Source organism: Petaurus breviceps, unplaced genomic scaffold (genome assembly GCF_028583685.1).
Source record: "Petaurus breviceps papuanus isolate PSGF00001 unplaced genomic scaffold, PetGlider_PUasm1.0 181, whole genome shotgun sequence".
Lineage (NCBI taxonomy): Eukaryota > Metazoa > Chordata > Mammalia > Diprotodontia > Petauridae > Petaurus > Petaurus breviceps.
The window spans coordinates 23525359-23544043 of NW_027185784.1; the positions used below are offsets into that span (position 1 = coordinate 23525359).

Here is an 18685-nt window from a genome sequence, read left to right on the forward strand (position 1 = left end):
CCAGAGATCCTTTACAGTTAGGAGCTAAATTAACAACAGCTTTACTGAGATGAACCAGAATGTCATTATGAAAACACTATTTGCAGAAGATTAGGGAAAGTTTAGAGTTGAAGAGCTGGGGAGGCGGGGAGGTGAAAGCAGAGGGGATTAAGAAAATCTGACATAGAGGTCATAGGATCATATATTTAGAGCTGGAAGGGACCTTGAAGGCCACTGAATCCAACCTCCTCATTTTACAGAGAAGGAAACTCAAGCAGGATTCGAATTCAGACCTTCCTGACTTCCAAGTCCAGATACCCACTGTACCCTTGAGGTGAAAGTTGGGATTTCTTTCAATTATCTCTTTGTACTTTTGAAACTTGGATTCAAGGTCATTTTCAATCAAAGGTCTGGAAAGAATTTTTTAAAGTCCTGTCAGTACCAGGATATTGCTTTCTATTTCCATTAATCAAAATGAGTGGCTCTCTCTGCTTGGGGAGAATATTCCCTTAACCTGCATTCACAGCCCCTGAAGAAACTTCCAATATTTATCAGTGGCTACTAGATATTGCTTGAAGCAACCCTGCAGCAGTGCAAAAAATAGATATATTTTTCAAACTCTCTGCTCCCTGGCTGGGCAGTCAGTCCCAGATAACAGTGACGTTAGAGTGTTCCTGTGGAACTACTCTCCCCCAAGCTCCCTGCAAACCAGGGGCTCAGAGCAAATTGGGGAATTTGAGGAAAGAACTTAGCAGCAAAAAGTCTTGGCTGGTGGTTTTCTGTAGGGTTGGGGAGCGGAAGAAGCTAGACAAGTAGGGTCTGGGAAGAGTGGGTAAAGCAATGACAGCAGGAATTGGGGGAAAGGAAACTTGGGTGTGGGGGCTGAAGAGGGGTTGAGAGACTGAATCACAGAATATTGGGAGGGACCTTGGGGACCAATCTATCCAGAGAACTAAGGCCCAAAGATGTGGCCAGCCTGGCCGAGGACACATAGTGAGTGAGTAAGCAGAAAAGTCAGGATGAGAAGCTAGATTTCCTGACTCTCAGTCAGGACACTCTGAATTCCTGGCAGGGGATGTGGGGGAAGAGGGGAAGGAAAAAAGGAAGAATAAAAAGCATGTGGAATTTGCAGGGCCTGCTCTCATCTCTAGTCTGCTGTGACTTCTGGTGAAAAATCCCGATTTTCTCAGTGAGTGGCTACATTTCCCCCTCTTTGTAGACAAGAAGAGAGACAGTAACCTGACAAAAATCCTCCTTTCGAAAGCAGCGGTGGGCTACCTGTAATACTGTCCCACAGACTTCTGGTAACTGAGAAGGTGGGAATGTCTTATTTCTCAGGCCAGCAAATGAAAACCTCACCCAAAGCCCTTTTCTGATTCTGCTACCACTTCTTCTATCCAACTCTCCAAAAATATGTGGGTGATATCCTTCCAACCCCTGCAAAGCCTCCCTGACACCTAAATTAGCCAACAGTAGAGAGGACAGCTAGCCACAAGAAAACATGGATTAGGAGAAAAAGGAGAAAAAGCCTGAGCAAGATTACAACAGCAAAACAGAAGGGCTGAGATCATATTCTGACTAGCCTCAGGCAGTTTCTAGGAGTACCAGCGGAAGTAAAGCCTTCCACCACATCTGTAATTTGGTAAGGCACTAGGAGGGAATGATGTAAAACTAAGACTGTGACAGTTGTGATGGCTGTGCCGAGGAACACATCACAGAGAGAAGGCAGCGTCAGCTTTCTCGTGTCTCTCTCTCTCTCACTCACACACACATGCACACACACACACACACGCACGCACACACGCACTCACACACACACAAATCTGGACAATCACATTTGTTACATGCCTATGTTATATCACTTTTTTGTGCAATCACATTGAAGAATAATCTATTGGTATCACTGAAGTTGAACATAAAGTAAGAAAAAAAGGGTTACATCCTACATTCTACATGGAGGTGGGAAGGGAGAGGGTCGTCTGCTACCTCCTACACAGCTAGGGATTCAAAGTGAAAATAAAACTCCAACAGAAAAGAAAACTAAGAATTCCAACATACATTATTAATGACATTTTGGGAATAACATTAGGGATTGATCCAGAATGCTCAGAAGGGAGAATCAGGCCCTCTCCAGGAGGTCTTCAATCATGCTGGTCTTCTACTATGCCAAACACGGGACACCAATCTGACTTCGAGACAGTGCAGAGCCTGGCCTGCCCCACTCCCACCCTCCCCCCTCTTCTCTTCACCCTCCCCCCTCTTCTCTCCACCCTCCCCCTCTTCTCTCCACCCCCACAATAATGACTACATATCAGTGCCCTTGGATCACACCTGACACTCAGGAGGGCTGTGGACCCTTCAGAGTTCTGGAAAAATCCCTTTTTCTTATGTTCAATTGATTAAAAACCTATTGGGTTTCGGTTTCAGGTGTCCCTGACAGCAACTTCTTAAATGTCACTTGCTGTCATATGAAAATAATCTTTCAAAAGTCTATAGGTAAAGTTCTTCAAAAACTGGGGCCCCAAATTCTGGGATCTTCCTGCTGCTCTCTCCTCTCCAGTTTGGTGCAGAATGGATACTTGATTCTGTGGGGGGGTTTTTGTTACTGTTTTTTTCCCTTTTCTTTTTAAAAATAAAAAGCATAGAATAATTTCCCCTCCTTAGTCCTTTCCTTTTTCAAAATGTCTTTCCTCTGTCCTCTCCTTCCACTTCCTTGTTCAAGTTTCACTGACAGTCCCTAACTCTCACTTTCTTCCCTTTCCCACCCCACTCTCTTGCCCCCTTTGCATTGTTTGTGAGCTGCATTGTTCTGTATAAAAAAAAAGCAGCCTTGCTCCCACCTCAATCCAAGGCGCTCCCTTTCTCTCTCCTTCTCCTTTCTTCCCCTCCCTTCTTTCAAACCTCCCTCTCTTTATCCCCCCTCCCCCATTCCAGTGTTTATATGTAAGGGTACTGGTTGACCTTGGCAGGGCTCAATGGGTATCCAGTGTAGACGGTGGAAGCTGGAGAGGCGCTGATGTAGGTCTGGTGGGCAAACTGAGCTTGATATTGACTTGGGTGGATGGTGGGTGAGGGCAGGACTCGAGGCCCCATGCTAACAGGGACTTGGTGAACAATGCTTGCTGGGTAGGCAGTGTGCTGCACGGTGTGACGAGCAGAACCCTGGGAGGCCACGAGGTGGGCTACGGTGCCAGTTGAGCCTAGAGCAGCAGGGGTGGTATAGGTGTAGAGGTGTGGTTGGGTAGGGAGATGGGCAGCGGCAGCCAGGTGAGGGTGGACTGTGCCATGACTGGGGCTGTTGTGCGGAAAGGAGTACGGAGCCTGAGCAATTGTAGGAGTGATGTAGGCTTGCTGACGCCGGTGAGGTCCGGCACGATCCGTCGTGATGTGCTGCTGGGCCTAAAAAAAGAGAGAAGCACCAAGATACTGGGTTAGACTCTCTACGGGGCAGGAGATAAGGCAGAAGGGTGGCAGGTGGGATTAACTAGAGTGCTGCTCCTGTAATTCAGGGAGATTGGAAAGCTTTGGTTCTATGACTGTTAGCAAGGTGCAGTATAACTTCAGGCCATCATTTTCCCTTGGCATGGCCAAAAGTGACACTCGCCTTCCTCACACCATCCTCCTAGTCCCCCAGGCTTTCAATCTAAGTGTCATCTATGACTTGGCGCTATCTACCGATCTAATCAGTTGATTTCACCTTTAGAACATCTCCCAAATATACCCACTTCTCTCTTCTGTTACTGTCACCACACAGTGCAAGGTCTCATCTCTCCGAACCTTGATTAGTACACTAAGATGCCACAGCTCCTCCAGCCCTACTTCCATGCAGCTGTCGAAGTGATTTCTCTAAAGCACAAGTCTGACCATGTCACCCCCGCCCCCCAAACTCCAGGGACTCCCCATCACCTCCAGGATCAAACAGAAAATCTTGTTTGGCATTCAAAGCCTTTCAGACCTGCCTCCCCAATCTTTCTGATCTCCATATTCTTCTATCCAGTGACCCTGGGTTCCTTGCTGTTCCTTAAACAAGATCAGTCTCCTGATTCTGGGCATTTTCTCTGGCTGTCCCACATGCCTGGAATAGGCTCTCCCTCCTCATCCTCACCGATTGGTTCCCCTGACTTTATCCAAGTCGTCGCTAAAACGTCACCTTCTACAAGAAGCCTTCCCCAGTCCCTCTCAATTCTAGTGCCTTCTCTCTGTTGATTATTTCCTATCAGGCAGGTAGAATTAGAACTAATTCACCTATGCAATAATTCTGTGATCTGGGCAAGGGGTGAGTACAATATCTTTTAATGCTAAAGATAAGGTAACTGAAGACTGGAGCCTTGAGTTAATTTTTCCTGACAATAAGGTGGTGCAGTGGTTAGAGCCAAGGCCTAGAGTCAGGAATATCTGAATTTAAATCTGACCTCATACACTAGCTATGTGACCCTGGGCAAGTCACTTCACCCTGTTTCCCTCAGTTTCCTCCTCTGTAAAATGAGCTGGAGAAGCAAATCGCAAACCACTGCAGTATCTTTGCTAAGAAAACCCCAAAAGGGGTCACAAAGAGTCAGACATAACTGAAAACAACTCAACAATAACAACAATCACTAACATTTATGTAGGGCTTACTGTGTTCAGGTACTGAGCTAAAAGTACTTTGTAAATACTATCTAATTTGATCCTTACAACAATCCTGTGAGGCAGGTGGTTATTATCCTCACTTTACAGATAAGAAAATGGAGGCAAACAGAGGTTAAGTGACTTGCCCAGGGTCACACAGCTAGTAAGTATCTGAGGCTGGATTTGAACTCAGGTATTCCTGACTCCTGCCTAGTGCTCTATCCATCACCTAGCAACCAGCAGTTAGGCAAGACACAAAACTCAAAGTCTGATTGTGCTCTCCATAAGGTGTTGGCTTACCTGGCTGAGATTAAGAGGCTGCTGCTGCTGGAAATGTGGTCCTGGCCTCGGCTGCCTGTAGGCGATGGCTCCAGACGAGTTCCCTGAAGAGTGACCACTGGTGGAGGTCACGATGCTGGAGGACTTGGACTTGTAGGAGGATGAGTGGTGACTGGTGTTGACTGTCAGGAAGAGGAAACACGGTAGTGTTAAATCACCAAGGCTCAAAGCTCCCCAGGGGATGGCACTCCAGTGAAGCAAAATTGAGAAGTTTGTGCAGTATCTTAAAGCTACTCTTCAACTTTCCAACCACACACCGTCTCATCACCTCAATGGCAGAGTTACTACCATTCTGTCTTACTTGAATTTCAACTTTTGTTTCACTTTGGGATAGAATTAAGTACTGAATACAAATGAGGTAATATCAATGGAGGTCAAAAAACAAATGATTTCCTCTTTAGCCTGTATAAAGCTTGTCTGTACATAGTTGTTGCATAGAAAGGAAAAAGCATGGTCTAGGAGAAGAGGCCATAGAGATCACAACAGTTGACATTTGGGGTCCAGGGATAGGTTGCATGTCTATTATCTTAGCTAGGACCAACCAAACTGAGTTTGAAAAGGCATCAAATTAGCTGGGGTGGTGATCATTCTTTTGACTACAGCAACTCCTGAAGATGATCTATTAAGTTGTAGTTCTGATGTTTCTTGGTAGAGGAAGTATTCAGACAGTGAAAGGACAGACTGTTGAAGTTAGGAATGTTTGTAAAGTGCTTTAGATACATACTTTCATTTCATCCTCCAAACATGGCAGACAGGCAAGACAGGTATTATTTTCATTTCATAGATGAAATCCATGGTCACAGAGCTAGTAAGTGGAATTTAAACAAAGTCCAGCACTTTCTCCACTATACCACAGACCTTTACACAACATCATCTAATGTAAAAAGGCATGACAGTTTAATATGGCTCTGCCACTGACTAACTGTACTCTTCAAGTTCACCTCACCTCTTGGCTACTAAGTTTCTACAGCTCCTAAACAAAAAAATCTCCCGTTCAAGTCATCTCAAGGGATACTGTAAGGATCCAATGGAATAAAAGAAGTTAGTGTGTTGAAAATCTTAAAGTACTTAGGTAAAGGCAAAGTTTGATACTGCTATCAAAGAGTGGTGAAGGAGTGTCTAGCATGGAAGGAAGCATCTGACAAGACCAGTCAAAAGAAGCAGGCATACAAGGCTGGGAAGAGCAGAAAGGCACTGAAGACTGGGGAGGCAATAGCTCAAGTCAAATAAGGTAATTCAGGAGGCCAACAGGCAGAAATGTTGATCTAGGCAGATGTGGTCTAGAGTCCAGGAGGTCAGAGAATAATCAAGAATGGTGCCAGTAGGCAGAAGACATGTAGGGAAGCTTTCTTTTTAGGGCAGAGATTCTTTTGTCTTTGCTTCAGATGCACAGGTCGTGGGTCACATAAGCATTTGAAATCAGAAGCAGAATTTGAGAGATTAAAAATGCAGTTAGTTCAACATTTGAAGAAGGAGTTCCAGAAAGCTGGAAGGTTCTTGCATCATAGGTCTTCAGGATGGACCTAGCACAGTGACCTTCAAATAAAAGGCACTTAATATACTAAGATTTAATTTCTTGAATACTCCATGTTTAATAAATACGTGACTGACCAATGGGCAAAAATCCCAAAGAACACCTATCAAATGTACCCAGAGGGACATGGTAGGCTTGTTGTTTGGTGTATAGTTGTTTTTCTGTCATGTCTGACTCTTCATGATCCCAAAGGCCTTTTCTTGGTAAAGATACTGAAGAGGTTTGCCATTTACTTCTCTAGCCCATTTTACAGATGAGCAACTGAGGCAAACAGGGCTAAGTGGTTTGCCCAGAGTCATACAGCTATTGAGTGTCTGAGGTCAGATTTGAACTCAGGAAGATGAAACTTCTTGACTCTAGGCCCTGCACTCTATCCACTGTGCCACCTAGATGCCCCCAAGGTAGGTTTCATTCATCTTTAAAAAAATCCCAACAAACAAGAATTTTCTCCTTTCCTAGTCTTCTTTGCCATCAGCGGAAGGAATGAACTAGAAACTAGGAAAGTGCCTGACAGCCATGTTTTCTGACAGGCCCTGGCTTTGGCTTCCTCCATTAAGAAAGGGCCATCGCAGGTGGCTAGGTGGTGCAGTGAATAGAGCACCGCCTCTGGAGTCAGGAGAACCCAAGTTCAAATCTGACCTCAGACACTTCACACACACACATACACAATGACACACACAAACTAGCCATGTGACCTTGGGCAAATTGCTTAATCCCAATTGTCCTCCAAAAAGCAAAAAAAAAAAAGAAACAAAAAAGGGCCAACGCTACTACAAAGCCCAAGGTGGAAGGTGGCGGTGGAGTCCAGCAGTAACTGGTTGTCTGGGGTGAACATTGTGCTGGTGATGGCCTACAGAACCTTGGTATTTGTGCTGTTGTTCATTTTTGTGAAGAGGAAGATCGCATGTTTTGCAATGAAGTCTCAAAGAGGCTGTCACATCCCTGTGGGGCACAATGCTCCCAAGGGTCGGTCCAGGATATAAAGTATGAGCCTGTGATAGTAATGGAATATAAAGATCCCCCTGTATTGGCTTGGTTTTCAAACTGATTGTGTTAAAACCCAGAGTTTGTTAATCCCACCTGTGGGACGGACTTGTTGATGTGAAAAAAAAGTCCTGAACTGGGAGGAGCTGGTGAAGTAGATTTGGAGAGACAAGAGAGAGGCAGAAGAACTTTTTGGAAGCAGCACCCTCATGGAGGCAGAGAGAGAGACTGAGAGAATTGCTGGGGGCCACTTTGAATTGCCCTGGACTTTTGAGACCTGCCCCCTGAGCTGCCAAGGACTGAGGAGACATGGCTGTTTTGCTGGTACTTTGTCTGTCTGTTTTGATGTTGTTTTGCCAGATTTGTCCACTGGTGAAAGACAGTCCTGTTGAAGAAGTCCTGGAACCTGTCTGTTGGTTCAGAGCTACTGAGACTGTCCTGCAGACAGAGAGTGAATACTGTCCACTGGTGAAGGGCAGTGCTGTTGTTGCAGGGGTCTGGGAACCTTTCTGTTGGTTCAGAAGCCCTGAAGAAGGATTTTCTTGTTGTATGTTTACAGAAATCCTGGGAGAGGGTTTTGCTAATGTTTTCAGGGGTTCTAGGACTGTTCTACAGACAGAGGATGAATTAATGAAGAGACTGGCAATGTATCTTGTGGCCTTGCTAAGCCTTGTCTCCCCAGGAACTAAGATTGCTGAGAACTTGCCTGTGTCAAGATGAAGAAAAGACCTCCATTTGGGTATTAAGTGCTGTGCTTAAACTTGATGTAACTCTGGGGTAGATTCAATTGTGATCCAGGGGTGGGGAACTTTTGACCTTTTTGTGTTCTATGGTTGAACAAATGAATGTACTTTACTTATGTTTGGAAACTAATCTCCATTTGAGAAGAGGGGATTTTTGGTGGACTAAATATGAAGGTACAGCCTAGGGGTGGAGTAGTATTTAGAACAGGGACTTTGTAATTGATTGAATGAATGGAAGGTCCTGGGGTGGGGTAGTACTTGGAGATTATTTAATCACCCTTAGTAAATGCTGTATTTTGAATGATGTCATGTTTTGATCTTCTCTGTTCTTGGTTTGTCACTGAATAAAATGGAGAGCACCTATGCTGGTATTTTGAACCTTGGCAAGTTGCCTTTCCTTGGCATTACATTACAGAGCCCCAGCTTCCTGAAGAGGATAATGCCAGACTTTTGCAGCTGGAGACATCAGGAAATCAACACTGTTACAACTGTCTGTATAGGATGAAAGCATTGGATGCCATTCGTGCCTCTGAGATCCCATTTCATTCAGAAGGTCAGCATCCTTGCTCCCTGATAGGCAAGAAGTTCCGATCTGCTGGATCTTCGAAACACAAGTACCCCCTTCAAGGGTGTCTGCAAAGCTCTCACTGATACCCTGCTAGATGGCTATGAGACAGCTCGAAAAGGAACTGGTGTCTTTGGCCAAATTGAAGATCTACACTATCAAGAAGCACTGAGTAAACTGGCTGCCACACAAGTTGTCAAAGCCCATGGTGGGAGCGCCCAGTGGCAACTAAGGATTCAACACAGTCTCCCGAAGTTTCCTCCCTAACAACCATTCAGGTCACCTCTCTGCCCTCCAGTCAGAAGAGTAGAAGAGCCAAGCACTTCCTAGAGCTGAAGTTTCAAGAATAACTACAGCACACCAGAGAGCGCCCTCTGACTGAATGTGAAGATAGCCATTGCCAACATGGCTCCAGTGGGAGAATCCAGTCTCAGAACCAAGGGATTTCTCCAGGCAAATTCATATCATTATCCCCAGAATTCTTGGAATGTGTGTCTGGAGATCCTTCCTTAGCTTATTCCTCTGGTCTGCTGTAGAACTAAAGTTCCATGAGGCCCTCTTTCCCTTTCCAATAGCTCTTCTCAAGGTGTTGAATCCACATATTTTTCCTCTGTCTGTGTCACTTCGTCTTTACCCCAAGTTGTTTTTGATCATGGTTATTTTTTGCCCTCTCCCAAAGTAAGTTTTATCCTAAATAGGTTAGTAGGGTTAAGGGAGGGGGCATTTATGATGTTAGAAATGGAAACCACACAGAGCTCCTACCTTACCCACTTGGGTGGGGACTCTAGCCGATAGCCATATCACGTAAAGCTGTGGATTGAAAAGGGCAGAAGGAACTAGGGTGTTGTACTAACCAAGTCCTGTTGTGTTTAGTGCACTGCCTTGACCATCTCTTCACATATTATGGATCAACACATGACTGAGGGGAACTGTCAGTGATACAGGCACTTAATTCCATATCCCCCAATAAGTCACTGCACTGGTCTGACTTTATAAACCAGTTATTCAATAAAAACAGCTGTAAAAATTAAAAAAAAAAAACAGAAACTAGGAAAGTACTGAATGTGGAAAGTTCCAGTCATACTCTATGTGGCCTAGTTTACTAGTATGTGCACAGGAGAGATAACTGAGCTAGTGAAGAAATAAGCTAAAATATTTTTATAACTATTTCATTCTTTGTCATACTGCAATTATAAATTGTATATATATAAATATATACATTATATATGATGAATAAATTATAAATCATAGGGGCATAATGTAGGGGCTAGAGAACTACCCTTGGTGCCAGGAGAAGCTGGGTTTAAGCTCTGCCTCTTCTGGATAATTCTCCTGACCTTTTTGTGGTCCTGGCTTCTCTGTAAGTCTGAAATGTCAGAAATGGTAGTGACCTGCAGGTCTATTAGTTCTTCACTGGGAACTCCTCATTCCAATGAAATCATTAAATCTCATTAAGAAACTAAAAGTTAAAAGGAAGCATGCCCTCTTCCTAAGGAGAAGTGAAGCTAATAATGGAGCTGTCAAGGCACCCAGACCAAATGAACCTGCTTAAAGATAGAGCCCAAATGAGCAGAGGTACTTGTCACAGGTTTTCTGTGAGGAGAAAGAAAGAATCTAAGCCAGAATGAATTTTATGAGAACAAATTTTAAAAGACCTACTAATCTGGTCTGAGAATAAGGTTGAGGGAGGGTAGGCAAAAGCAAACTTAATACAAATCTGAAGACAGTCAAGTGGGCGATTATTTCATTGTGTTTGTATTTGTTTATTTTGGATTTGGATCTCTTGTTTCCTGTGATTTGTAATTTGTTTCACCTAATAATGACATTTTCAGATTATAAAGATATCTTTTTAAAAAATCTTCATTAGGAAGATACTTATTCCCATGATTTTTCCACTTTGCAAGCCCTGTGAAACTTACTTATCACCCTCTAGTGGCTGTGACAAAATACTGGGAAGAGTGAAGACAAAACAAAAGAATGAAAACCATTCCTTGTTCCAACCCTAAGCCTGGGCTGCAGCTGGGGTACAGAGCCAGGTGGTGGTAGGGTTCAGCATAGGGCCTTCCTTACACAATGTAGGTGTTCAGAAGCTAGCTGGTGAATTGCAGTACACCAAACAACAGTAGATATTTGAGCCAATAAGCAAACCAAACCTCAAGTACTTGGGAAGAGGCACCTTCAGAGCAAAGATTTTCCATAAGTTTGGCTTCATGAGATATGTGAATTCAGAACTGCTCCCTTACAGTAACAGTTTGAGTCAATCAATAAAGTATCTCTAGGTCAGGAGTTCCTAACCTCGGATCTAAGTATAGATTTCAGGGGGTCCAGGAGCTTGGATGGGGAAAAATGACATCATTAATTTTTACTCATCTCTGGATTATTTTATAACATTATGTATTTTATTTTATGCATTTATAAACATCATTCTCAGAAGGTGACTTCCACCTGACAAAGAGTAACACACAAAAAGGAGTAAGAACTCCTGCTCTAAAGCCTCCGAAAATATCTTTACTGGAACCCTGCCAAGCTCAATGCACTGGGATGCCAAGAAGGCTGAAGACCTGGGAGGACTCTTTATCTACACCCTCACTGGTTCCCTCCATTAACTGAAAATTGCTCTCCATAAGTGATGCCTAGAAGGGGGAGTTACCAATTCAGAATTGGTGTGAAAAAGACTACAGACGACAAATTAAAAGCCATCTAAAGTTACCTGAAAAGGTCATACAGCGAGCTTCCACTGTGGAACTTTCCTGACCACATTTAAAATAATTGAAAAGTGGGGGTGTCAAGGAGTTGTAAATGACATGAAATTTCTATTTTTACAAAAATTTTGATCTCATTCGTTTTAATATCACAGTCATTTTTATAGTAGTTTTCTCCCGAGTGAACCTTATAAAAAAAGAAAAAAATGTTAAGCAAACATGAATCAAATCTGACAGCATTTGCAACAGTCTACAACTACTGTTTTGCTGATCTCTTTAAGGAGGTTCATAAAATTTGTATTTTAAGGAAAAGCAACCTGGTGGATATGTAGAAAGAACTGCTGGCCAAAAGGAGACAATTATTAAACTGTATTGAAGGAAACAATTTAGAAGGCTAAGGTGAGGTCCAGACTGTTAGGTATAGAATTAATTGATAGATTTGATAATTCAGTTGCTACAAGGTGCTAAGGTGAGTAATAAAGGTCAAGTTCTTGATTTTAGTTGGATGAATTTTGTTACCAAATTCCCAGGAATATTCAATTAAAGGGCAAGGATAGGGAGTCTTCTATGGCCTTACTAGTCAAAAATACTGATTGGCTGTTGCTGAACAGAGAGTAGTGTGACATCAAAGATCCACAGTTCACAAAGAGTGGGGAGTAAATGAGGGAAATTGGAACCTTGCAATCACACTAGGATCCCAGATTTAGCACTGGGAGGGATTTTGGAGGGTATTCCACTCGGTCTCATTTTACAAAGAAGGAGATGGAGGTCCAGAGAGACAAAGAAAGTGGTTTGTGCAAGGTCACACAAACAGTTAAATAACAACAAAAGCTTCTTTCATTCCCAGACCGATGCTGCTTTTTCCAACACCCCACACTCCATGCCTACCTTTCTGTGGTTCAAGCAGGAAGGAGCTGTCACATATGAATGTTAGTTACAGAAGTCCCACGTTCCCACACTGACATGATAAGGCTAAGAAGGGAATCTTCAGGCTACTTAAGTAACTTCATTCTGAAAAAGACCCCTTCCTGGAAGGCCATTTCCTGAGCAAATGAGTTAAATAAAATTTCTAAGGTAAGTAACCTTTTTGGAAGTTAAAGGGAAAATGGTTACTTCTGTGAGTGGGCAAAGACCGCATCACAAAGTTTCACAGCTGCCAGTCCTAGTCAACATGGAACTGACAGATCCTCCCACTTACAGACTAGCTAGAGTATCCAAGAAATAACTCTGTCTTGGGTCTTATGTATTAGGCAAGAATTTGAAGATTTAAAGAATCCACAGAGGGAGAAGATAGAGTCTTCATGGGAAAGCTTCATATGAAGTGAGTGCGATAGAGATTTGCACTGAGTCTGGGGCCAGAGAAGCAGCATAATGTGATGGATAGGGCCTTGCAGTCAGGAGCTGAGACTGGGCTTCAAACCCCATCTCTTCCTCTCCTAAGCACTGTGCTGAGTAATCGCCTTTCTGGCTCAGGCAGGATTATCCTTATTTTCATCTGCTAAATTACAGAATGGTTGGTGGAGGGAATGGGGCACAGGCTTTAGTACCAATAAGAAGCTAGGAGAACATAGTGCCACAGAACCAAAGAAGGCGAACACAAGGGCCGAGAGAATTCTTTTACAGAAGTCTTTTGTAAGAGTCTTCTCAACAAGAAGTCTTCAAAGATCCACGCTTGGCCAGAAAGAAGCAGCTTTATTGAATAAAGTTTGTGAAGAATAGTAAGCTAGGGGCTGGTAGGTGGTACAGTGAATAGAGCACTGGTCCTGGAGTTGGGAGGACCTGAGTTCAAATCCAGTCTCAGACACTTAATACTTACTAGCCATGTGACCTTGGGCAAGTCACTTAACCCCAACTGCCCTGCCTTCCCCCCTCCAAAAAAAAAAAAAAAGAATAGTAAGCTGTTGTCAGATCCTCACAAGTAGTTGACTGACCAACAGAAATACAGGCCCAGATCACTGGAAATTATTCAAAACTACCTTGTGAAGCTCATCTATGAATTGGTAAGAACATATGATATTTTCTGCTGGTCTTGAATAACAAAGCTAATAACAAATGACAAAACAGAGAAGTACCAGAATCCAGATCATAAAAGGAAAAGCTTTCCATAGGATCTAAACAAATTTCTTTCCTAAATCCTTTTAACAAGTGGGGAAAAACCCCGATCTCCTTAAAGCAGTGGGCTATGGCATAAGGGACCCAAAGACAGTGGCTCTAACCTTTCTGGACGCTCCTGTAGTATCACAGTCTTTTCAGTTGGGATTTCCTACTTATAGAATGAGATAAAAATGCCCTGCTAGAAGTGAATGCAAAGTGTGTGAAAATGCGCGTGCGTGCACACAACCGTCTATGGCTCACGGTGTTGTTAACAATGGAACGCTTTCCTGTGACCATGAACAGAGTAATCTCGCTTGTTTATCTCCCTGTCAGAATGCATGACTTTTTGATACCCATTTCTGCAATTCCAGCACCTAGGCCTCATCTCAGTAACTTCTTCTGCAGTTTCAGAATGCCACCATGAGGTGATGACAGTGCCATGGCTTCAGGGTTCAGAGCTGTCCCTGCCAAATCTTGGGAACGCTTCTGTGGTAATGGATTTGGCCTTCGGTTTGGTGCCTGTTTCCCCATCCTATGACTTATTTTAAAAGATTTAAAATACTCTGACAACCACCATGTCATTGCAGATCAGTACAGACTGAGCAACGTGTGTCTTCCACTCTTGTCAGTTCACAGGTGACCTATACAAGGAAAACTGTGACTCAATCCTTGCAATCTTAGCCTATGTCTTTGTGGGACAACAAGTTACTTACAAGGCTACCATAGGATTTTTGGGATCTTTAGTATCTATAATATCTTAAGCAACCTATTTTTTCCTGTTTGTCCCTTCTCTTGCTCAGTAAAAGGGTCCTCCCCCCATGAAGTACCATCTTCCTATTCCAATTTTGTATCCTTTAAGACTGTTTGCTTGAAGTATCCAGAAACTCTCAATTCGATTAACTGAAAATTAAAGGAATCCTTTCCCCCCTAACAAAGCACTCCCTGACCCTACCCCACCCCATTCTTCAGATTCCCCTCCTTTTTTTTTTTTTACCTGGGAGTGGGCTATGCTACTCTTATCTGGCATTTCTCCTTTACTCCACTTGCCATGGCAGACAATGAGGGGCACTGTGGGCTTCTTTCTACCTCCGTACCCTTATCTATTGCCTTTCCTATTCCCCCAGGTCCCTCTTCCTCTCCTGTTCTTATAGCCGCGCTCCCACTTCAGGTAGCCACAAAAACACCAGTAAGTATAATTCAATACTTCCATGGATCTGTGAGCTCATCTATGTGAATACTCCCTCCAGCAGCACCAGGGTGCAGCCCACTCGCATCTTTGCCTTTTCATCATCTGCCATGTCTGTCTGTGTTCTCCAATAAATCCTCCATGCAACCTGCTGAGCCTTTTAATTTCTTCTTGACTCCTTGACTTTATGTGTGTACCTGCAGTACCCGGGCTAGTTACTGCTCTTACTACGTAACCCATGAAAATAATATTATTAGTCTTGAACACACGGCGAGGGAGCCAGTTCTAGCAGCTAATATTCTGCAGGATCTTATTTTTTTCTTCTGTACATTCTTTATACCTGTGGGTAGATGACTTCTGATTAGTGGAAGTTACAATCTCCTTGAGTCTCTGTTTGCTCATCTATAAAATAGGGGTGATATACATGTACAATGTAAGACTTACCTCACATGAATATTTTGAGGATTTCATTTGATTTTCTACACTGGCATTTGTAGATCTCTTATCTTCTTGCAGAGTAAGCCTTAAAGCTGATAATTAATGGATGGTCCCTTACTCTAAATTTCTGTCATACTGCTTGCAATTTTACCATTTAAAAGACTCATTTGGTAAGTAGCAATTTCCTCACTTGGAAAACAAGGGGATTGGACTAGATTCCCTCTGTGGTCCCTTCAATTCTTCTAAATGTATGATCCTAGGATGTATTGGGACTTGGAAAAAAAAGGCATCTTAACCTCAGATTTATACATATTTTTGTAAAGTTACTTTAGATGAGGAAGCAAAGCCAAAATTCTTGTCATTGATATCACAGAAATGGATTTACTGCCTTATCTTTGTGCTTAGCTAAACATCAACCCATTCCAAAGGCTAGACAATGGGGTTTTTATGGGCTATGACTATGTCAGTTTAGAGTTATGACCATGCAGTTATATTTAACTAGAGTGTGGAAAAACATGCAGTTATTTTTTTATATTTTTATTTTTAAAATTTAATTATTTATTTATTATATTATTTATATATATTATATTAATTACAAAGCATCGAGCATACAGAGGACATTGCGCACAGTGGGTGGTCAATAAAGGTGGTTGATGACAAATGCCAATTTGTATTTCCCCATCATAGGACCACAGATTTGAGGCTGGAAGGGACCTCAGAGGTAATCTGGTTTAATCTCTCCTTTTGATGTCAAACCTGCCAAATACCAATACTGATAGGGAGTGGCAGAGTCAGGATTTGAACCCAGATGCTCTGACTCTGAATCCACCACTTTTTCTATCTCAGAAGACTTCAGGTACAAAATGATTTATCAATTTCTTCTGGGATAAAAAGTGGAAGCCATTAGGTACCAGCAAGCTCAGGTAGCTGAAAGATGAGTTTGGTTATTTAGGAGAGGTGGCATATGACGTGGACAAAGTGCAGAAGTACACTCTAGCATTCTCAAAAATGAGACTGGTCCGTTGTAGTCTGTGGAAATCAATGGGCTAGGGAAAAACAACAGCCACCACCCAGAACTTCAAAGGCTAATGAGTACTTTTCTACATGTCTATCTCTTGGAATGATGGCACCTGAATCATTTGAGACCAAGTGGAGATTCCACAGTCTCCCACAGAAATATGTTTCAGAGTTGATCCTAATAAAAAATTCGTTATGATCTATTACTTTTCATGTCTAAATAAAAGCCTTCCTGTATTTTATAACCTCTTCCTACTAATCATCCTTTAAACCTCACTTTCCTCACCTGTAAAATGATGGGGTGGAATGTAAGTAATTGATCTCTGGTTGCTTCGATTCTAACAAATGGTCATTATTCTCCTTATAACAATTAAACTTGGAAACTATGTGCTGAAGGGAGAGCAACAGATAATTCTAAGATTCCACCCACCTCTAAAATTTGATATGTCTAGCGATCTGCCTACTTGTATCAAAGAAGTAGCAATTTTTACGAGCTAATACTGGCTTTCTTTGAATACCTGACTTCACTTATTTTTCTACTGGAGTAAGGTTGGATAGAAATGTAAGTTAGCATGGACTATTAAATTTATCTATCCGTTAATTAAATTATCCCTTAGTTTTATTTTCCCCAGGCACTTTTTTTTTCCTATTTCAAGACACAGTAGAGTCCCTATTTACCTTCACATCATAACAGAAGCCCCCCTAAAATAGAAGCATGAGAACAAGAGGCAAACTTTGTTACAATCCTTTCTTTCCAAAGCAGGTTTAATGTAGGAAGTCATCTGCCTCCATTTTGCCTTCACTTACCTGGCCTTGAAGATCTTGTTTAGTTGTCTCTAAGCTACAAACACCCCTAAGAAGTCTGTCTATTGTGGAAACCCACAGCATGAGATCTGGTGAGAGAGACCTGTGAGGAATGCTGCTTGGTGATGGAAATATTCAGATACTCCCACCCTCAGCATCAGATCAGATTGTCCTGAGTTACTCTTGTTTTGCATTAGTTAGTAGAGTCAAACCTCATTAATTTGGAATAAAGAATAGCCTGAAACAGTGGTCTGAAATATAAGTATTTTTAGAAAACTACAATTTTAAGCTCATATAGCAAGTTTTTCTAGGTAGAATTTCAACTTGCCTATTTTACTGGATAGGAATTATGGGTAATATGTACATTAAATATATGTAAAGCAGTGCTATCAAAATTTCTTGGCATATGAAAAGTTTATCATAAGTAAGTTAAATGATGTCCTTATAATCTTGTTGACACTAGTAATTTAGCACACTCTTCTTCATAGATGGCTCAAGAGTAAACTTCAGTTGAAGTTCCTAAATAGCACAAGTTTCAATTTCATGGGCTCCTAATGAATGAGGTTTTATTTACTCATTAAATGAGTACAGTCTGGTGTTCCGAGAATCCTTTCCCATGCTTCCTCTGCCTCACGATTCCTCCTCATCACCATTGTCTCTCCCCGCCCCCCTCCTTCTCCATCTACATTTTGCACTCTTCCACATTTTCCATTTTGGTCACCTAGCTGAAGCTACCAGAACTCCTGATTGCTAGCACGGAGCCCCAGACTTGACATACAATCTATGTTGTATCTATGTATGTAATCTATACATACAACCAGAGAGCAGGAAAGCTAATGTGCAGGGAGCCTTCCCCACATTACCTGGTACTAGGCTATCACACTCCACCAACACTTCGCTGGCCTGGGTTTTCAGGGGTGGCACAATAATAGTTCGGGGATTCCCGCTGCAGTGGCTCTCCAGCGCCCCCTTGGGGTCATAGGTGTTTGCATTGCTGTGGCCTGCTCGATGCTGCATGGTGTAGGGGCTGTTGTTGCTGGAGGAATCAGAGTAAGGAGAGTCATGAACCGTGACACAGCTGATGACATTTTTTCTTTGTTTGGAGAGAGTGCTGAAAACACAAGGAGGAAAAGAATAGGTACCATGAGAAAGGCTGCAAAATAAAACATCCTTCATCAATGACTATGAAGCTTCTCCTGGGTGCAGGCTCTGGGAGGGGGCATACAAAATAAGGAGACATACTTCTTAGCTTCAAAGAATGTGTAACTTAATGGGGGAGGATTACATACAGAAACACTTAGGATTTAAAAAAAAATCTTTACAGTCTAGAACAATGGAACAAATTAGTTAGATGAAAGTAATAGTAATATGTAAAGTTTTATACTTGGGTCCAAAAAGTCAACTCCATACAAGATGGGGGGTGTGTGTGGCTAAAAAACAGTTTATCTGAAAAAGATCTGGGGGTTTTAGAGGACTGCAAGCTCAATATGAATTAATAGTGGGATGACAGGTGGCCAAAAAAGTTAAAGGGATTTTCTCGGGGTCACTCAGCCAGGATGTGTCAAGGTAGGATTCAACCCAAGCCTCCATAATGGCTTCAGCTGTCTTCTCTAGACTGGGCTACTTTACATTAATTTTTTGATAATAATAAGCAGCACAACCTACTGCTGACAAAGTACGTACCCAGAGCTA

At 42.5% G+C, this 18685-nt stretch overlaps 1 protein-coding gene and 1 pseudogene across 7 annotated transcripts in view; one reads left to right on the forward strand and one right to left on the reverse strand.

Annotated features, from left to right (window-relative positions):
- Positions 1–2243: 2243 nt before the first annotated feature.
- Positions 2244–18685, reverse strand: part of HIPK2 (homeodomain interacting protein kinase 2) — a 251076-nt gene continuing 234634 nt past the window's right edge. For 4 of the 7 annotated variants that reach the window (XM_069087344.1, XM_069087342.1, XM_069087343.1 and 1 more), the window contains exons 13-15: positions 17857–18104; positions 4888–5048; positions 2427–3378 (exon numbers count right to left, since the gene is read on the reverse strand). In XM_069087344.1, the coding sequence (XP_068943445.1) occupies positions 2917–3378; positions 4888–5048; positions 17857–18104 (871 nt within the window). In that variant the 3' untranslated portion in view covers positions 2427–2916. Of the gene's footprint in view, positions 3379–4887; positions 5049–17856; positions 18105–18685 lie in introns of all 7 variants that reach the window. The other 3 variants (XM_069087340.1, XM_069087337.1, XM_069087338.1) reach the window with 1 other exon arrangement.
- On the forward strand, positions 8536–9130 carry LOC138160360 (protein C1orf43 homolog pseudogene; annotated as a pseudogene).